The sequence below is a fragment of the Typha angustifolia genome, chromosome 12 (assembly GCF_048772165.1).
Source record: "Typha angustifolia cultivar Huaian chromosome 12, ASM4877216v1, whole genome shotgun sequence".
Classification (NCBI taxonomy): domain Eukaryota; kingdom Viridiplantae; phylum Streptophyta; class Magnoliopsida; order Poales; family Typhaceae; genus Typha; species Typha angustifolia.
In genome coordinates, this window is record NC_133250.1 from 10,761,824 (window position 1) to 10,782,574 (window position 20,751).

At 35.8% G+C, this 20,751-nt stretch overlaps 2 protein-coding genes across 2 annotated transcripts; one reads left to right on the forward strand and one right to left on the reverse strand.

The window, feature by feature from the left end:
- Positions 1 to 223: 223 nt before the first annotated feature.
- Positions 224 to 15,172, reverse strand: LOC140772095 (tRNA ligase 1). Its single transcript, XM_073113989.1, has 27 exons — positions 14,890 to 15,172; positions 14,378 to 14,797; positions 13,788 to 13,838; positions 13,542 to 13,624; positions 13,343 to 13,442; positions 12,916 to 12,994; positions 12,234 to 12,357; positions 11,916 to 12,022; positions 11,674 to 11,802; positions 10,360 to 10,424; positions 10,106 to 10,270; positions 9,823 to 9,983; positions 9,646 to 9,677; positions 9,349 to 9,530; positions 8,060 to 8,139; positions 6,786 to 6,851; positions 6,377 to 6,666; positions 5,292 to 5,399; positions 3,956 to 4,053; positions 3,787 to 3,847; positions 3,098 to 3,174; positions 2,934 to 3,005; positions 2,767 to 2,843; positions 2,371 to 2,451; positions 2,185 to 2,287; positions 982 to 1,140; positions 224 to 906 (listed from the first exon to the last, which is right to left on the reverse strand). Exons 1-27 carry the CDS (start codon positions 15,040 to 15,042, stop codon positions 502 to 504), a joined length of 3,528 nt encoding a protein of 1,175 aa, XP_072970090.1. The 5' UTR covers positions 15,043 to 15,172; the 3' UTR covers positions 224 to 501.
- Positions 15,173 to 17,016: 1,844 nt separating this feature from the next.
- Positions 17,017 to 20,036, forward strand: LOC140772731 (tetraspanin-7-like). Its single transcript, XM_073114939.1, has 2 exons — positions 17,017 to 17,637; positions 19,427 to 20,036. The coding sequence occupies exons 1-2, from the start codon at positions 17,137 to 17,139 to the stop codon at positions 19,730 to 19,732; spliced, it is 807 nt and encodes a 268-aa protein (XP_072971040.1). The 5' UTR covers positions 17,017 to 17,136; the 3' UTR covers positions 19,733 to 20,036.
- The last annotated feature ends 715 nt before the right edge of the window (positions 20,037 to 20,751 follow it).

Genomic DNA, 20,751 nt, shown 5'->3' on the forward strand with positions numbered 1-20,751 from the left:
ACTAAAAACACCTTATTTTCTTAAGCTAGTTTTAGAGATTTGGTAGAATACAAATATACAATGACAGACTTAAAAATAGTAAATATATAGGGTGTAAACTGCAATAGATGCCCTATATACGAAATCTTTTAACCATAGCTTGCAAATAGCATTGAAACAATTGATATTGCAATTCAACAAATAAAATGGGATGCAGGTGCACATGCAGTTGAATGGTAGATAGTAAGTAGCAAACGATTGTGCATTAAATTAACATGTAATGATAAAAGAGACATTTTTACAGAGGGGTAAAGAAAAAAGAAACAACACATCAGAAAACATGAATCGATCTTTCTTTCCAAGAAGAAAAGATCGTAACATCATAAATATTATTCTGTTCTCTGATACCCTAGAAAATCCCTCACAAACTCGGCGGCTATTGAGGTGAAGGGAATAGGGTCATCATTTTTCTAGAACTTGATTTCAGCTCAACTTAGGAAAGATACAAAGCCGGGTGGAAAATCAATAAAAATTTAGAACTCCAGGTATGGTAACCGGAGGATCAATTGCTAGTCTTGTTGCTTTACCTTCGGAGACCAACTGCGGAAGTGTATTGGCTTCCTTTGGCGGTACACCCGGGGCCGTCCAGATGGTAGCATGAGGCCACTCATTTTTGGAACTTATGTTTTCCCCGTCCACAGATCCAAGCCGCACTTCTAGAGCAGCCGTCTTGTCAGAGAAGTATAATGCGGTGAATTCTACAGGGACCTCCTGCTCGAGATGGATGCCATAGCTAGCAACCGCTGCGACGCCATGACTCCTTTTGTGGGCCAGAGTTACATGAACCTTTTTCAGATTGTTCTCCATGTTCGTCTCTTGAAGGAAATCTTTAGCTTTGGAATCGTTCTTGGCCAACTGTTGTTTCACCTGAAAGATCCCAGAGAGATGTTAGTTGAAATACAAAAATTCGACCAAAGATCAAAGAAAAGCCCGACTGATTACCTTATCCAGGAGGCTTACTATTTCTACTGGAGGCAATGTGACAGCAGCAAAAACAATGTTACCAAATTTCCTTTTCTCAGAGTCTGGTGTTTTATGTTCACCTTTTGCAACATCCTTCAACTGCTCCAAAACTCGTTTGACAGCAAAGTCAAAAGGAACCTGAGGATGCACAAATTTTAAGGATCAACTAGTTAATTACCTCAGCAGCCAAAAGAGTTTTCTCTTTTACTCGCCAAAGTAATGGTTTCATGATTACAGATACTTCCTATGATACAAAACAATATTTACAAATCTCAAATCATAATGTCATATAGAGCACTCTTGAGATGACAAACTATGTCACCAATTGAGAAATGCATTTAAAAGTGGCTCACCACAAAAATATACTGTGAAACAAAGAAAGACAATGAAGCCAAAATGAGAGGCCCGACTGAGAATTAAGACTCATTCTTGAGGAAGCCTAATGGCTCTACTAGTTACAGGGAAGTGGACCATCTTAATATAATGATCATTAGGAGTTACAGTGTTTCATCTATGTTCAAGTTCCCGATTTATTTTAAGCCCAAAAGAGTACTCTTCTGTTCATGGGGTCAGCTATCTACCAAACTTACTATTGGGTAATGATGTAGCTTCCTTATGATTTCTTTCTTCTTTATTTTATGCTCCACTTAGAACAGAGTGGAGATGATTTGCAAACTGAAGTTTTGAACCCTTTTTGTTCATTATACCCAAGAAAAAACATTAAAAATAAGCAAAGGATAATTAACCTATATGTTTCTCCAGAGTTAAGTAGGACAAACTTTCTTGTTTTTATTCCTGCTTTTCTGGATGGCAGGTGCCATAAGGCATTTATAGGTACTTGTACACAAAATAAAAGAATACCAAGCTGCTATTTATATGAAGTTTACAAAATGGACTTTCATATGAAGATGAAGCAAGCTAACACATAAACTTAAACAATATCGTGACAGTTCATGTGCACTTCTGTGTAACCATAGAAAGAGAAAGTGAACCACTTATAGTGAGAAGGTTCACTTCTTTTTTAACAGAGACTCCTAAACATAATAAGCCTAGTACTTCCGAAAAAGCACTTGTGTATATTGCTCAGTAGTTTTATATGGATCCAGGATACATTTGGAATATTAAGTGTTGGGCCAAAATTATATTAAGGAACTAAATAGTGAACCAAAGATAAAAACCTACTTGAATTGCATTAAGGTGATCGGCATTTCCAAACAAGACTTCCCGCAGCCTTTTCTCCCATCGAGCCCATTCTTTTGCATATGATCCTTTTGAAGGTTCCAGTCTGTGTTGAAATTGTTCATTAAAATAAAGTACAATACAAATAAAACAACTTGAAATACATGTTAGATATTGGATACCTCATACCTTCCATGCTTGTTTTGGTGAAGTCTAAAAAGACTTATGCCTTCCTCCAGAATAGTCTTCACAGGATCAGGTAGTGAGTCCCTATTGTTAGCAAAGAACAGTTATGTATAATTCTTAATCTAACAAAGGGAAAAGGTAGGATATATTTGCAGTGTTGATGACTCGTTCTTTTTCTAACTGGATGATTAAATTATCCTTCTTTGCTAACATAATAATCACTTGAAGTATACTATACCTGCAACAGGTCTTTATTGAAATATAACATATATTTACATTTACCAGCTTTGTATAGAAACACATCAATTGGAAAAAAAGCACATAAAATCATTTGGTAAAACTGCATTAGAAAAAGAATAATATCAGAATTCAGAAAGAAACAAAAAACTAAAGTTATACCTATCAGGCTTCAGCAAAGGCATTTTGACTAGTGAGCCAAAACGTTCGTATAGTTCACTCTCAAATTCTCTGCGGTTCTGAAAAGCATATGTATTATGAGCTCGACAAAGGTACCAAGATGATGAAATAACATGAAACTTCACCATAATAAAGTCTGTATAGCATACCTTGCCATCATAAAGGTGGTAAAACATTAGAAGAACATAGCCAACATTGGGAGATGCCTTGTCCAGATTTCCCTTTTATAAGTAGAGCAAACAGGTTGAGATAAAAGATAGAAAATAAGTGACCTAATATTCTCACTAGACAGTAGACCAGAGTTTAAAAATACCGGATGATTATCCCGTTGAAGTACACGGAATATGAAAACAGCCAGTGCATCAAGAGAAAATGGATTTGAATCAGTTCCTGAACACACAAAATCACTGATAAGAGAAATTGAACTGGAAAAGGAGTGTTAAACAATCCAAGAAGAATAGCTTCTAAATTTTTGTGCTTTAATAGGTGTAGTGCAAATCTAGGAATTGTTTTTCTATGAAGCTGTTTCTGTAACAGGGTTGGTCACAGCCAAAATATGATATCACTTAAATCTTTCATAATAGCTGATCACTGCTACATGCATCAGCCATTCATAAAATCAGTTCATCCATTTGATTCATCCTGATTCAATCTGATTCAGGCAACCAAACAGCCACCTAGTGAAGAAATATCAAATACAACAATATATCACTTTTTAATTCATAAAACTAAACTCCTTAAAGAGGCCTCTGACTGATATACTACTTCGCGACTATTGAGGAAACAAAATGTAGAAAGTGTAGCAAATAATGAGAAGAAATAGCACTATCATATCTCCTTGAATTAGGACCATAAAACTCCAGATTTTCCCAAAACCTTTCAGTTAGATGGCAATCCAATCTCAACAGTTTATTGAAGGACTTCAAGTTCAGGAATTCTGTAAAAAGACTAATCGATGAATCTGGAAACTGCCAAAATATTAGATCATGTAACATTAAGCACCTTCAGATTCAGGAACAACAGGAATGGCAGAGGCTTGAGTACGCCGGCACATATCCTCAATCTGCAACAAGGAAAAAGAAAGAAATATCCATTACCGTGATACTGCAAATTACAAAAATCCTAACAAGAATACTAGTTGTAATTATCAAATCAAAGAATGAAACAATACCTGCCTCCATACTTCTTCGTTTGGTGCATTTTTATCAGCTAGTGTTATAGCATATGGTTTCTTCTTTCGTTCATCAGCAACCTTTTGCCAATATCTTCCTGGAAAGATCCCCACAGTAAAGAAAAACAAAATTCAGTATCAAATGAACTGATTACCCTACTAAAGTTTTCTCTTCTTAAATCAATGATAGAGAGACTTGCACCCATTCTCATTAGTTCATCCACTGTCTATTTAAGTCTATGCCATCAAACAGTTTGTCTTCTACAATATCAAAAAGCATGAGTAGAAAGAAAATGTAAGTATGCAACACGATCTGATCGTTCTTATAAGCAACCAGTGACCAAAAAGTGAACTAATTAACCATAGGATACAGCATAGCCCATAGAGCATTCAAATTGGAGAAATGTTAAATTGTCTCGATTTTAAGAATTCTAAAATAACATCAGAATTCAACAGCTTGTATTTTTCACATGTTTGGTCTATAATAGAATTTAGCAGAACAGAACTACTTACTCTATTTGTTTCTCTCAATTAGATGAATAGGCGAAAATTAGAAAATTATTTCTTGGAAACCTTCTTAGTGATCTGGGCTTCTATCACATGCTCTACTACATGTTTTGGATTGACAGAAACAAGTCCTCAATCCGCAGAAAATATGTCATCTTAAAAGACATGAAGCTTTCATTATTATGAATCTATGATTATATTTAGATGTGTGTAAGTGTGTTTATGTCTAGATTGCATATATACAAATATGATGTATTGTATCATACACATAAAAGTATACATACATATAATATGAAAGAGAGCCTTAAATATTTTTGTTATAGTACAATGTAAAACTCAATGTAAAACTCATATGGAAGTAATACTTTCAGATGAAAAGAGCACAAACTTATGAATGTTGTACTTGCAGATAGTACATCTTGTTGACGGTAGATAGAATAAACAATTACCAAAAGAGGCTAACATTTTACTAGAGAACAGTTGAACATCTATTCTGATATCATAATATTTGTTTTCTTTTAACAGCTTGCCACGTCTTCACCAAATCCTTACTGAAGTCCTATTTCATTTGCCTAACCATATGCTGTGTCCATGACATTTGCAATTGTGTGAACACCAAAAAGAACAATTATATATGTATCTAAAGATATATCCAATTACTCAGGTGATTTGGAGAAATAAGTTGGCAACTTGGCATGATGAAAGAAGAGTAACTATTTTTCTGTTGTACAGACTAGTAGTTATCTCTTGCCCAATGCAACAGACATTCTGATTTTTTTTTTTTTGGACAAAACATTCTGGAATTAGAATTGATGAATACCAAACAAACCTTTAATAAGATCCCCCATTAGGCTATGCAGAGGGCGGTTATCACCAAGGCCTCCAGGAGTGCTCAGTATTTCTTTACATAGAGCTGATTTGGCGCAGCCAGGTATGCCTGAAAAGGAAGTTACAGAGTTAAATGCGATGTGAGAAGAATTTAAAACGAAATAGAATGTGAATGTTGAGAAATTTTTGCATGAAAACTAATTAGGACTAATGACATTAAAAAAGAAATAGAAAATTTCCCAAGGAGAAATCCACAATAAGACATTGAAAGCATAGAGTGTTAGTGGCTTAGTGGGACATGTAATAAACAATAAGATCCTGTACAGAAGCATTCTTAAGCATGGGATTATATGGCAACTAAGATCACAAGGTCTAAAGAGTACATACGAATTTGTCATCACAAAGTCAGCTCACTGTGTACCATTAGCACATATCGAATACCTATATGGAGGCACAATATAAGGTGTCACGGCACCCTTGTACTGCAATATTCGTCTAACAAGCAGTACAGCTAGATATGAGGTACTGCTGCAGATGCATTGGTGCTATGACACTGTTAATTACACATTTAAGTTCCTATTCAAGGCAATTTAGTGAATTTACAGCATAAGAAATTATGAAGCAAATCATGTCAACATTGAGAATTCTGGTCTGGACAACAGTCGTCTCTCTCTACAACCACCGTGTCCAAAGAGTTGATGATGTGTAACAAGAGAAGAAATGATTTAAAGGGAGATTCAAGCTCCACAACCCAGGGTTGGAATCAAAAGTATTTCCCTTTCCTACCTAATGTACTTGCTATGAATGTATTTAGTATGAAGTAAGCAATCTAAATATCCCATTCTTCCATTAAAACAAATAATGCCAAATTAACAGATGAACAGAATACAGCCAACTGATGAGATTGTGAGTGAACTCAACAGAACAGCTAGCAATCTGAATACACATAATCTTTAGTCATTCGGCAGAAATGACAGCCACATTTTCAAAAGGGAAAACTTACTATTAAAATTTCGTGCAAATATTAAAACTGTAAAGTGCAGCTAAATCCCAATGGAAGCCATAGCATTGAACAGTGGGATTTACCGGGGAAAAATATAATGAGCCCCTCATCTTTTGGAACCACATCCCTGGCTGCAGGAGCAGGACTTACAGGTGACACTTCCTTCTCAGGCTGAAGATCACCCTCTTCATCTCTATCACCCAAAATAATGGCCAAGAAATTTTCTGCTCTAACTAAGTTACCAGCGGATCCTACCAAAACCTGGTTCTCAGGACTGCGTTTTGCATATTGCTCAAGAAATGGCTCAGCTTCACTAAGATATGTTGATGATGACAGCTGCTTGTTTCCATACTTCCTACGAATATAGACAGCCCTAAAAGTGGAAAGACCTTAATAAGTTGAAGGTCAAAAAGCACCAAGTCTGTTTAAACAGGGAACAAAGCCATATAAAAGAAGAAAATTTATCTAATACGAGGAAAAGCTAACAATTACCACTCATCCAACATTTTGCTAAGTTCCCTCTGCTTGTTAGGTGATGTTCCCCAATTTTTCATCTGCCTGTCAATATAAATAAAATGGATTATGATTGATCTTTATTGTAACTAGATATATGTATAGCAGCAAGTATGAATGTGACCCATAAGGCTCAAAAGAAACATGATAACTCCAGCACAAAAGAAATCAACTTCACATTGTTGTCCTATTAACTGTGACTTTGCCAAGCATTTGGTTCTTTCATTTAGATGCGATTGTTTTAAAACCAAGTGGAACAGAGCATACCTCAAGATAGAGGGCAAGGCGATCCATAATCATCAACAAAGAGGAAGGCTTAAGGCTTAGATTAGAGTGAACCCCGTGGAGAACTTCCAACTTAATGCCTAGCCTCTCATCTTAGATAAAACAGAAAATATAACTAGACTTCGCTTAGGTCCTGCCTAAATGGACTCCTTAACATCTCATATCATATTTTAATATGTAGATTGACTTTGAAATTCAAAATTATTGTGCATGTTAATGAATTAATGGATTTGAATAGCTTAATATAGTTCTTAACAGGAATACATTAATATATTGTTTAGATTGTAGGTATTAGATTTAAATTCTTAACTATTATTTTTGTATTTGTTTATTTTTAAATTGTCTTGAATTCTGGTGCCCATCTAGACACCTATCTAGCACGTAAGCGCTACATGATTCCTTGTTCGCCCATCTACAACCTACAGTTTTTTAAAACCTTGGAAGCAAGCAATCAAGTCTTTATTGCCTCTCTACAGTGGAAACGAAAAGTCAGTTTTCCTAAGAACTACATAGAGGTTTGTACTTTGTAGTTCATATGATGGTAGTGGCAAGAGTAAGGTCCATTGTTTGAATCCCATTGACATACATGAAATTCTGAAATATGATATTAATGACATAGTTATAGTAGAATCCCAGGAACAATATATAGAATGTAATCTACAAACAGCATATCTCTAAGCAAGACCAGTATCTCTATAGTGTAAAAGTTTAAATTATTGATATTTTTAATTATGAAGAAGAAGAGAAGTCAACTAGATATGCACTTCTAGTGAGGCTACCATAATTTAATCAGTATAAGGAAATTAAGAATCACATTTGTCCAGAATGACATACTGAAAAGTAACTCCCACAAGATAGATCATTCAAGAAAGCAGAGTCAAGAAATGCTTAAAGTAGTAAAATAGAAAAGTCCATTTCCACAAAAAAAAGCTGCCATAATAGTTAATTTCATAAGATTAAATGCATACCTCAGGTAATAAGTTTTATAAGCTGATGGGCCATCCTTAAATAGTACTGACAAACCATTTCGTATTAAAAATGTTCGTAACTGTGAAGTAAGAACAAGCAGTTAAATAATAAAAAAAAAAATTATGGTGCCAATAATTACCATGAGTAGAAGTCATTTTTATCAATCATTAATCACTTTAAAGTGCAACAGCATAAGGATGAATCCCCAAATAGAAGGATCAACATGAAGTTACTCATGTAGGTATAGTGAAGGACCAACTAGAATAAAATTACAACCAAAATCCACCATTAATAGATTTGTCATCTATCAGTAACCAGTCTTGCAGAGCAATGTCCTTTGATTTATCTACTGATGACTAGGAAAAACATAATTCAGTATTCAATGTCACATAATGATAATTGTAGTCACCATGAGGGCAACTTTCCCCTTGTCAGCCAACCATTGTTAATGTCTAACTAGAAGGTAACAATTAAAATTGAACTGGATCAACATCTGTTATTTCCTTCAATCTGTTTCTTTATTTTCTCATGAATATGTCCGTAGAATTGTCCAGCATTTTACTATATACATGATCTGACGAGAAGCACCAGTTCATCTTACATAAGAAGCAAAAAGAAGAGAAGAATCGATGTTACAAAGTACATGAAGTCAATATATTTGCACTGAGTTTAAAAGTACAAACTACTAACAGTGAGAATGCATTGCCCTTTGCTAAAAAGTAAAAGCATAATCAAGAATCAGGTTCGCACCTCACAAATTTATTTCCTTGCTCTAAATGGTATCTCACAAAAGCAACAAGGCTATTAAAGCCTATAAATAAAAAGCATTCATTTGATAAGACAACTAAGATGGATCACTAATCAGCAAATGACAATCTACTATAGGAAAAATTAATATTGGTAAACTGTCTAAGCAAAATGTTTCAAATTGAATACCCTTAAAGGCTATCGAAAATACAAGGGTGATGTCAAGATTCAGTAACAAAAAATAATTTCAACATTATATTATTATTAGACTATTGCAAATAATTCATGCAAGCTTAAGGGATGGATCTAAAATACTAAAGGATCAGAGAAGGCCATTAGAATCAATGGTGGCTCAAGTACTAGAAAAATTTTTGGTAGATAAGTGATCCACTGGTTCTGAGCAAAACCAACTCCTAAGGTGTCATTACAAAGTTCTTTCAATTCCAGAGATACATAACATACATCATACTGAAAGGAAGTATATGAGTTTGTTACTGCAACTACATTTCTCTGGGAATTGCATTATAGGAGCAAATCGTACCTTGTATGTCAGAAATTTCAATTTGACCATCAGATTTGCATCCTCATCAGCTAGACCATCTGTTTCTAAAGAATTAGGATCAGAAGCACCGTTGATACTTTTTAGCAGAGAATAACTGTCTTTTGTAAGTTCAGCAGCCTTCTCTTTGTTCACCTTGAACACATTTATGTCAACAAAGAACCCTAGCATGAAAAAATACAGTTTCTTAAAGGAAAAGATAACAAAAGCTGGTAAAGATAGGAAACCTTATTTCCAAAACTGGTGCAAAAAAACTTGTGAGGGAAAAGAATTTCTTACCCCTGTACAACGGCCATAATCCTCGGTTTCTCCTATAAGTATAACGAAAAATTTAGAATACAAAGTAGTACGGCTTTGTACAATTGAAACTTGACAAAGTAGGTAAGAAGTTCTGCATTATATCTTAAGCAGAAAAAATGACTATAAAATCAAGTGAACTTATTTGATATGACAAACCTCATCTCTTGTTGATATCGTCGAAAAACAGAATCACTATGGACATGTATAACCATCTTATAATATAAATCATCTTTTGAGACACAATCAGTTTTGTGGAAATTGTAGTAACACTTAAAAGCAGCAGGGAAATGCCTCTGTCTCATCAAACGGACCATCTCCTGTTGCAATTTATTATAAAAAAATTATTGGCCAATGTTGGTAATAAGATCATGAGAAAAAAACTTATTTCTTTATAAATCAACAGACATTCAAAACAAGATAGGCAAAAGCTGCTCCATACCTGCAGTTTCATGGTTGCATAGTCTGTAGGATGAGCTAGTAAAAATTTAGAAAGAACCGACCTATCAGCGTTCCTAGAATTAACGCCAACTTCACCACTCCCAAACCAATCAGACTGGTGTGGGCACATAGAAGTCCCAACCTTGTCAAGAAGTGCTTTAATTTGCTGCAGAAATATCGAACATATCGAGATATGATGAAACGAGTGCAAACTATGGCCAAGCAAAGAGCACCAAGAAAGGATATGTAGCTTGCCTGCTTTTCATCAGACCTGTTAGCAGCACAAATTTCACGCAGACTTGGTCCTAAATCATGGTCAACTGGAAACAAGAAAAAGTCAAAAGATTTAAGGATAATCATATATAACGGAATTCAATCCATGCCACATATAACAATGAAAACTTATAGAGAAACAACTTTCGATTTTGCACATGTTTCCATTTTCATCACTTCATCCGCTACTTCTGAGATTGAATATGGACATGATAATTCTTGGAAATGAAGCAAGAAAAATCTGGAATACGGCTAATTGTGATTATCATTGATTCTTTACTATTTATGCAAATAGGGAAATGAAATTCCAGATGAGAAATTAGAAGAAGAATTTCATAAGCAGATTCTTTCCTTTGGTGTCCATCTCTTGGCTCGCCTCTTTCCAATATCCACTAAGAATGAAATATTAGTTACTCTCGAAAAGATCTATATGAGTCAGAAAAAACTGAGGAAAAGAACAGAACATCTAGACCAGCCTCAATATAAGAACTCTCCCATGAATAAGTCTTATCAATAAACCAAAGTAACATAATACTAATGTCAATGATCTTCCCAACCCAGTTAATGTTTTAAAAATCTATCAAATACCTCTATGACATGGTTATCACTAAATTTGAAAGCAGAGAGCACGAAGAACAAGACACCAGTATCCAAATTGAAATTCCCCTAACAATACTTTTCTGCAAAGAACATAATTACTAGTAGAGCACATATAGTATGCAGCAACACTATAAGGGTCTTGTGACAGAATAAGAGATTTCAAAGAGACAAAAAGAAGACATAAGAAATCTAAGAAAGAAAAGTAGAAAAAGAAATTATGACTTTTCATTTGAAAGGGACATTACCAGGATAAAGCATTTTCCTCCAATATATATTGACTTAAAGTTAACAATAATTACAGGAACACGTACTTGATATCAATCCACTCAATGGTTTCTGCTAGTACTAATGAGAGGATATCATCAATCTCATCATTATATTTCCCTTCTTATGTTCTAGATCTATACTTCCCCTTGATTATCTGCTATTACAAATGTTTACACTTCCCATTGATTATCCACTATATATATGTCTACTCAATCATGTTACAATTCAGGTTAAGGCAACAAAATTAACTCCATAGAAATGGTGACGAATGGAAAAACTCTGATCCATTCTCATTGAGAATAATTATAAATACATGTATAATTATAGGGTAGGTTATCCCTCAGGTACAACATAGGAGTATATACATTAACAAAAATAAAACTTAAACACATCCATAAATAAGTTGGAATGCTAACTTCAATGTCATACCTCTATCTGATGGAGGTGGAGGGAAATCTCTCAGGACATTCTCCATGTGTACTGAGCTATCACGGCTTACAATACGAGCAACCAAACCTTCTAGTATCTCACCTTGCACCTTTGTGTGATCTTTCGAACCTGTAGGCAAACCAACAGGGCAAATAGTTCCTATTAGTTTTCCAAAGTCATTTCTAAACAGAGCAGAGTTCAGCATAATTTAAAAAAAAATGCAAAATTTTAGTCTGCATTACCAGGTACAGAGATATCAGCTACTTCATCAAGAGCTCTGCATACAGGTGTTGCAGTTCCTTCTTCACACAATGCATCATAGGCAGCAAAAAATGAGGCAGCAGATTTCCTAGAGTAAGAGAGAAATTATTTTAGAATATTATACCAGTTACACTACAAAGTAACCGTAAGCAAAGGAAATGAGGCCTTGAAAAGTGGTAGAATCATAGAAAGTAGGCACCTCATAATGTAAGAACCAAAAGAAAGATGCCTTTTTTTAAGTTCTAAAGATGAATTCATACAGCAAATCTGTGTATATCAACAAGTCACCAAGTGGTCACCTTGTTGAGAACAACCAGACATAATTTGTTGGTAGGCGCCATTTCCTACAAAATGCAATTAGTTCTGGAGTGGAGTAAAACTTTGGCTTGCCATGACCCAGTTCTGTTACTGCTGTCACCACAACTGCACCCAAACAATAGGAAGGAGAGTATCATGAGATTATTAAATCTACTAGTTCCAAGGACAAGCGAAGTACAATGAGAGAAAGATCAATAATGAATACAACAAGAAAAAACAATGTTGAAAATATGTTCCTGACAGGATCAGAGTGGGCTCTGTTCACTTAATGGTATTAATCATGATACAGGTAAAGTGGTCAAAATAACACAAATATACTTTCTAGAAGAAATATAACAGTCTTACTTAAGCTGTTGCATTTAAAGGACTCAAATTTTTTATAATTACTCACTTGATGTTTTTATTTTTTATTTTTTTGGCTTATACAGTATTGAATAAGATACATTTATGATTGAATCAAATTCAAATATAATAAGCAAAAGTTGAACATCAAGAAAAATTTTATGGCAAAAGATGATAAAATTTTGTGAGTTCAACTAACACTAATGACCCTTCAACTCAGATCTGCAGTAGGTGACATCAAATAGGAAAAAAAAAAAAGATTAGTGAGGATATACTTTCCAGACAGAAATAATATTAGTCGAAGAAAGGGAATGCTCATACCATAATCATCTTTGGGTCGTTGTCCATGATCCCCTAAAACAGCAGTGACCAGCTCCATTGAGATACATACTCGATTTTTCTAGTAAAGAAAAACATATTAAATCAGCTGCCTTCTGGCAATAACTACAAACTTAGGAAGGAAATACTAAGAAGAACTCAATTGTGGCTTCATATGTGAACAAAAAGAAATAGAATATAATGTCAATCCTCCAGCAAGATATGTGATTGTTTGTATTTTAATCAGAAGGAAGCAAACAGTAGTTGCACAAGGGGGGGCAGAGTGGGAACTGCGTGAATGTAAAGAGCACGTAAATCATGCCTCTTGCCATCTTTCGGTAACAAGGCAATATACATTTTAGAATTTGATTCACTGGAAATCTATACAGACAGAAAAGAACTGCTATACCGATAAAAAGAAATGGACTACCTCAAGAAACTCATTAAACTCTGTTTGCATTCTTGGTGCCTCCTTGCCCCATGCCTCATGAAACATGCGCCCCAAGACAAAAACACCAACTGCAGTGTATCTACGGCACAGTATTATACTCTTAGGAACATCCTGGTGCATACTCATGAACATTTAACTTCAGGAAAACATAAAACAGGACAATAATTGGCAGCCATACATGTTTCCAAAGCTATTTTTTGCATATGCACCGCCCACATGACCAGCATACATAAAAAGAGATCCCGAGTGTTTAAGTGAGACCTGCAGAAATCCAATCAGCAGAGAGAATGATAATAGATCATTACAAACGAGTATTGTCTGCACCCATAAGAATCTGTGTACATTCATAATAATTCTAGAGATACCCACAGAGAAAATACAAGCAAGAGAAAATCTAAAGAAATAAACTAATATGGAAATGTACCTCTATGGTAGCCTGGCCATGCGAGACCATCTCAATCATTCGTGTTCTAATCTGCCAGAGAGATAGTCAGTGGATTCATTGTCAATGGCCTACAGTATCAGTCTAACATATGACATATGGCATACAATTTGATTGGATAAACCTTCAAAAGAAGCAAATTCATTGATGCAAAAGATGGGAAAGACGTCAAAATGTGGCACAGATAAACACAGGGTAAAATAAAGTAGTACTACGTCTGAAATTCCAGCCACTTTACATTAGACAGGATGAAACTAAATAAAGAAAACTCACCTTTGATGAGTTCCATGTGGCTAATTTTAGTATAATTTTTTGGAAATTTACTTCATGAACGCTCTTTCTTATATTAGAAGAGACTGGAAGCAATGAGAAAACATCAAACCATCAGACAAAACCTTTATCTAGTTCATCACCAACGTATTTGATCTTTTATGACGTTTTCCGTAATTGAACACATTCAACTAATCCTAAGTCCAAAAATGAATTATTTCCTCAAAGAAACCATCATCCCTCTTAAATACACCACAATAAAATCTTCAATAACGGAAGAAAAATCTTAATAATAATAATACCTCTTGGTCCGACTTCTCGTTCTCAAACTTAGGGTAGAACGTGGCCCTAATCTGCGCCTGGCCAAAGGTATTATTATCCACAATGAAATCATCCCCAAGAGGCCCCTTGAACAGCTTCGTCAACCGGCTCGTCCCCGCCTCCTCTTCCACCACCGCCGAGCTCCCACTCGTGTCCGTAGCCGCCGCCTCCACTGGCGCCGCAACCGCGCTACCACTGGCCGTCACGTAAGTCTTCGGCTTCCAGACCCCCTTCTGATGGCCTCCTCCTCTCTCCGCGCCGCCGGAATGCATCGGCAGCTGCGGCCGCGGACCAACGTTCTCCGCGAGGCTCATCCTGGAGATCCCATCGGTGACCTCGGCCTGCACCGATCGGCTGCCCTTCTCCTTCCATTGCTGCTGCTCCTTGATCGCGTGCTTTCCCTAAGGTAGATACAACGAGAAACGAGGATTAGTAGCGTAAAGATAAGGATTAGAGTTAAAGTTAGAGTTAGAGTTAGGTTCAGGGGAAGTACTCGGTGGGGCATGGGAGAAGAAGAGGTGGTGGAAGAGAAAGAGCGGCGAAGAGGGAGGAAGGAGGAAGAGGGGAATGGAGAAGGGAAGCGAAGAGCCAAGAGGGCGAAGAGGAGCCGCTTTTGCGAGAAGGAAGAAGGAGAAGGAGGAGGCATGTAAGTACAAATTAGTGGGTTTTTGATCGGGGTTGGTCTTCGTCCGTCCGTCGGTCCTTCTGCACGTTTCGGGAAGCCGGAAGAGGTGGGAATCGCGGTTTGGATGCCGCCGCGTTTTTGGCGGCGAATGAGAGCGCCCAACAGGCCAACAGGCAAGAGCGACGGATTGGATCGTGCGGCTTGTCTGGGCTCCAACTCCTTTCTCAGAGCCCAGCCCAATAAAATACCAAAGCCCAGCTCTATCTTTTTACTCTCCCTCCTTATGTTCAACCAAACGTAACTCTCTTTTCTCCTCGATGATTAGTACTACGGATAATTCTATTTAAACCCATTGAACTAAATAATTTCTCACATATAGTCCTTGATTCTAAAAGCTTTTTAGTACAGAGGACTATATAATTACTTTCTTTTTCTTAGTCCAAAATGATATATATGAATTTTTTTGTTAGTTTAGAGGAATATACATGGGCAATAAAAAAATTTAGGAAATAGATATGTAAAACAGTAATAATTTAGAAAATCTAAGTTCGTTATCAATTTTTCTCATTGTTACACGTGTATTTTCTCCTCTATAATCTAAAATGAGGTAAATCTATCAATAATACTCTGCCTTTTACTTTTAGGATAATTCATAATTTACCATATGAATATTTTATCTTTTTGACTCCTATATTTTTATTTTTAATACATAAAAACAACTCAAGTTAATATCACCCTAATAAAGATAACATAACATTTTGGTTACTTTCAAAATTAAATTTTAAAATATCTAAAACATTTCTCATTTGATTTCAAAGTTACTTTCAAAATCAAAGTATAATTACCTATATACATATATATATAAGGCATTTTAAGCAAAGTGTTTTGGATAAATTTTTCTCCAAATTTAAATCTCCACTGTCACGTCTATTAAATGTCCTTTTATTACATCTCTGCCATTTGGAAGATAGCCGTTATGGGAAAGTGATGGTATGAGCCACGTGGCAGAAGCTGTTTGAATTGCCCCTTGCTTACCGCAGCCCGGCCCGACCCAGTATTGGACCATAATGCCATTCATTTATTGTGTTTAATTTTTTAATTATTGTACTTAATTTGACTTTTGTGTAAATTTAATCATCCAATTCACCTTGCTGGTTTTTTAATTTATCTTTTCCTTTCCATGAAAAATAATGGAAACATAGAAATTCTACATATGACTTTTGGAATATTAAATATTTTAGTCAAATTAAATGACATCGTGGTAAACCACTAACGACTAATTGAGCTCATCAATTAATGGCTACATTTTCTGATGGCTGCCAAGTGTCAATATATCCTGACATTTTTGAAGTAAATTTATAGCAGCTAGCTGTCAATTTAAATTCAAAACCTTATTCCCAATATTAACATTTGTTAACATAGACGACAGGAGGATAAATAAAAGACTAAATATTTAGTAGCAGAGAAAAATCTTTTCAATATATTTTAAAAATATCATTTGATACATAGAATTATTTTAGTCTCTAAAATTATCATATTATTAATTTAAATTTTATATTAATAATATTGTATTATTTATTATTTATTATTATTTAGACCCTATTATATTAATAGTTATTATTCGACTCCTTTTGTTTTACTTCACAGTAATTTACAGAATAAATAATATTTAGTTAAAAAGATAAAAATAGCTCCTATTTAATTATAAAAAATTAATTCTTATTTTATCTTTTGCCTAATCTTCAAAACTTCCTCGAGGTATTAAAGTGATAGTATATATATATTCTTTGTAGAAAAGCTAATATTATTATTATTATTTTATTTAATATGAGTGCTTTGTTTTAATTACATTAAATATAAAATATGGGGTCATATAATAAAAATGGTGATAATAAAGAAATAAAAATTTAAAGTGCTTCTGGTAAATATTCCAAAAAGGAATACATAAAATATTTTAAAGATGCCCCAAGAATACTTTTTTACTTTATTCTCGCGCACAAAGGCGTTTGGCTTTCTCGAATCTATACTCGTCTCCTTCCTCTCTCTCCCGTAACGCCCACTTCTTCTCTCTCTAGATCCAGTGCTCCGCTTACTGCTCACTTCCCTTCGACTGCCATGGTTCGATTCAGCAACAACCTCCTCGGCATTCTCAACGTTGTCACCCTCCTCCTCTCCATCCCCATCCTCTCCGGCGGCATCTGGCTCTCCCACCGCGCCGCCACCGACTGCGAGCGCTTCCTCGAGAGGCCTATCATCGCCCTTGGTGTCTTCCTCCTCCTCGTCTCCCTTGCCGGCATTGCCGGCGCTTGCTGCGGCGCATCCTGCATCCTCTGGATCTACCTCTTCGTCATGTTCATCCTCATCGTCCTTCTCTTCTGCTTCACCGTCTTCGCCTTCGCCGTCACCAACAAAGGAGCCGGGTGGGTCGTGTCTGGCCGTGGGTACAAGGAATATCGACTTGGGGATTACTCGAATTGGCTGCAGAAGAGGGTGAATAATGTCGATAACTGGAGAAGGATCAAGAGCTGCCTCCAGGACGGGAAGGTGTGCAATAGCCTGCAGGAGAAGAATCAGACACTGGATCAGTTTATTAATGGAAATCTATCGCCGATTCAGGTGAGTGTGAGTTGATGGGTCTTCAAGGTGCGATTTTGGGAAGTGAGCCTTGTTGATTTGGTCGATTTTTGGGTTTTTAATTGGAAATCTGTGGTTTTGGAAGATGTTCTTGTTTTCTTTGGCGAAACGTTTGGTTTTCTGGATCTTAGTAACTCTTTAGTTATCTCTATCTGTCTTACTCGTTCTTGCCTGTTTCTTCTGATGGGTCATCGAAAGATGCGATCTTTCGAAGTCTTTGTTGATTTGGTCGATTTCTGGAATTTTGATAGGCGATCGCTTTTTTTTTTCTTAGCATAAAGTTTTTTCTTTTGGTTGTATTTTAAATTGGAAATTTGGTTCTCGTGCGTTTCTTGATTATCTTTTTTCCCATCCGTATTCTTTACTGGGTTTTATTTTAATACGATTCTTGAACTTATTATTACTTTTTTTTTCTTCGCATAACTCATAGTTTATGGTTTGCATGTCATGGCTTCTTCATTAGTTTAATCAATCCTTTTACCTTGGGGACTCTGCCATATACTTTCTTAAATTTTGTTGTCTACAAATAAATGAGTTCTAACCTTCGTCGAGATATTTGTTACGGAATAATTTTGTTGGTTCTCGTAATTTGGATCTCTTACTCGTACTTGTAAAATGCTGCTATAGAAAAAATAAATCTAAACTTTCTTTTCCATGTTGTGCTGCCCGTTTGTCTGAACACGAGTGCTTGTTTTCTCTGCAACATTTTGCTTGCAAGTCCCTGACATTTGGTTAATTGATCGATATGCATGTTAAGGTTTTTGTACATATATTAAAGAGATGGTTCTTTTCATCTTCTTTTCTCTCCTTCCATTTGAAAACATCATTGAGTATCTTTGCATAGTTTTTGTACATAGTTGTTGTAATTTACTTATGATGCTTTTTAATTTTTTTTCTTCATAAAGTCTAGATTGGTCAATGGTCAGTTTTATTTAAGTTCCATATCAAAGACTGGATTAATGGGTACCACTTCTAGTCATATTTCATGTGATGTTCATCACTCAGATTTTGCTAATATAGAATTCAATTGCAAACTTTCAGTGCCTCAAATATGGCTTATCTATGAATTAATTTTATTCTTCGGAGCTGGTTTGCTGATTGTGCCACCTTATTTACCGAGCAGTCTTTTTTTCCTACTTGAAAAGATGTGAAATTTTGGAGTTTTATTCGGATTTGTTCTTCTTATTCATAATTACTAAAAGTATCAAGAGTCACATTACTTTCCTTACACATGCAAACCATGATTTTTATTCGCCTGAGGAACTTGTAGCTTGGTTCTCTTTCTCTACCTGGTCAACTGTAGGCCTGTTTTAGCAATAGTTTATTTGCATCTGATCTGTAAGTAATTAAAAGGCTAATTTCGAACTCATCCTACTTAACAGCTGTTAGGTATTATATTAGATATCTTAGTAGTTTAAATTATTTCAAATGGTATTCAATGCCCATGTGCTTGGGTTCTCTTATCCGTTATGCTGCTTTTTGTCTTTTGGTTGAGATCATGCTGGCCTTTTTCTTACAGCACAGTTGATCACAAGGAAATGGATGCTATTTTATGAAATACTTTGTTAATGGACTATTTAAATTAGATATAAGATTAGTTTCATACTCATGTATGCTGTTTATGGCCTTATAACTACTCTAATCCATGCCAGAGACTATTGCATCTTCAGTTTTTTCCCCCCCTTTACCTCATATTGCATTTCAGTATCACTGACATCTCTTTTGGAAGTCATAGTTACATTTCTCTACCTTGTATATTTTGTTTATGCAGTCTGGATGTTGCAAGCCTCCCACTGCATGTAACTTCACCTACACAAGCGAAACTGTTTGGGTTAAACCTGCTGATTTTAACTCTACTGATATCCCCGACTGCAATACATGGTCGAACGATCAAAGTGCCCTCTGCTATGACTGCCAATCTTGCAAGGCTGGGGTGCTTGCCAACCTCAAGAATGACTGGAAGAAGGTCGCGATTGTCAACATCATCTTCCTCATCTTCCTCATTATCGTCTATTCTATTGGATGTTGCGCCTTCAGGAACAACAGGCGAGACAACTCGTACCCAGGGTGGAAATGAGATCTGTTTACTGGGTGATTTGTTTGGCCAATCTTCTTTCTGCTGCCCTGTATATCCTGTGCTCAAACTCTCATCTTTTGAGCATTAGTTAGCCTACGTACTTGGTTGCAGGGACTTCATGTCATTGCATGTTATGTTTGCTTGCTTACTAGACGATGTAATGTCTCTCTGGCATAGCTGTACTTACATAGTTTACTATGGATTGATGTTTTCGCTGTCTGTGATGTCCATTAGTGATGGATACTTCCTGCTCTTGGGTGTTTTCAACAGCTTATAATTGGGTTACATTTTATTGTTTGGATAAGGTGACTTGGACTTGCAATATACTTTAAACTTTGTTGTTCTGCGACTCATTGAAAGCTTCTATAACTTTCTATCATGGAGTAGAAGAATGGCTACACTTTTGGCCTTGAAGCACATAGTTTGATTATTTGGACTATAAAATCTGTGGTGGATTTGGTACTATAGCCTGCTTCCATATACTCTCTGTTCCAGAATTAGGTATTACTATGTTATGCTGGCTTGAAGTTTGTAGCCCATGTCCTTGTTGCTTCATAGGGATATTTCTGATGGTGATTGGGGAGAAGCAGGGCAGTGATAAACGAGAACAGCAAATGAGCTTCTTAAGAAGATAATAAGTAGATTATTGAGTGATTATGCGGCATACCAGGTCCCCATTATTAAGCACTGTGAAGTGTTGTACCTTATTTAGCATTCAGCGGGCAGAGTATTATTTGCCGAGTGGAGATATTTCTACTGTCTTATTGTAATGCTCAAACTAAGGGGAAGTGATATTTACCGAGTTTGACAGAGCAATTATAAGTAAATTACAACAACTATGTCCATACACACCAACAAATATATGCAGGGGTGTTTCTGTCATTATAGAGAATCTTTGACGTCATAATCATTGAGAACAAGAACAGAGTGTTCTGATTAAGCCCAAACTGTTCATTGTTCAACTGCTCATCTTCAGAGAGAACTAATCATTGGGCACAAAAGAGATTGCAGACATGTAG

Bases quoted from the DNA above. Each gene is read 5' to 3' on its own strand.
- LOC140772095 (XM_073113989.1), bottom strand. From the start codon at position 15,042: ATGCCTCCTCCTTCTCCTTCTTCCTTCTCGCAAAAGCGGCTCCTCTTC. The intron at 14,798-14,889 runs GTACTTCCCCTG...TATCTACCTTAG, and splicing joins CTTCTCCCATGCCCCACCGA to GGAAAGCACGCGATCAAGGA. The intron at 8,140-9,348 runs GTACGATTTGCT...CTTACTTCACAG, and splicing joins TGAAATTTCTGACATACAAG to TTACGAACATTTTTAATACG.
- LOC140772731 (XM_073114939.1), top strand. From the start codon at position 17,137: ATGGTTCGATTCAGCAACAACCTCCTCGGCATTCTCAACGTTGTCACC. The intron at 17,638-19,426 runs GTGAGTGTGAGT...TTGTTTATGCAG, and splicing joins GAAATCTATCGCCGATTCAG to TCTGGATGTTGCAAGCCTCC.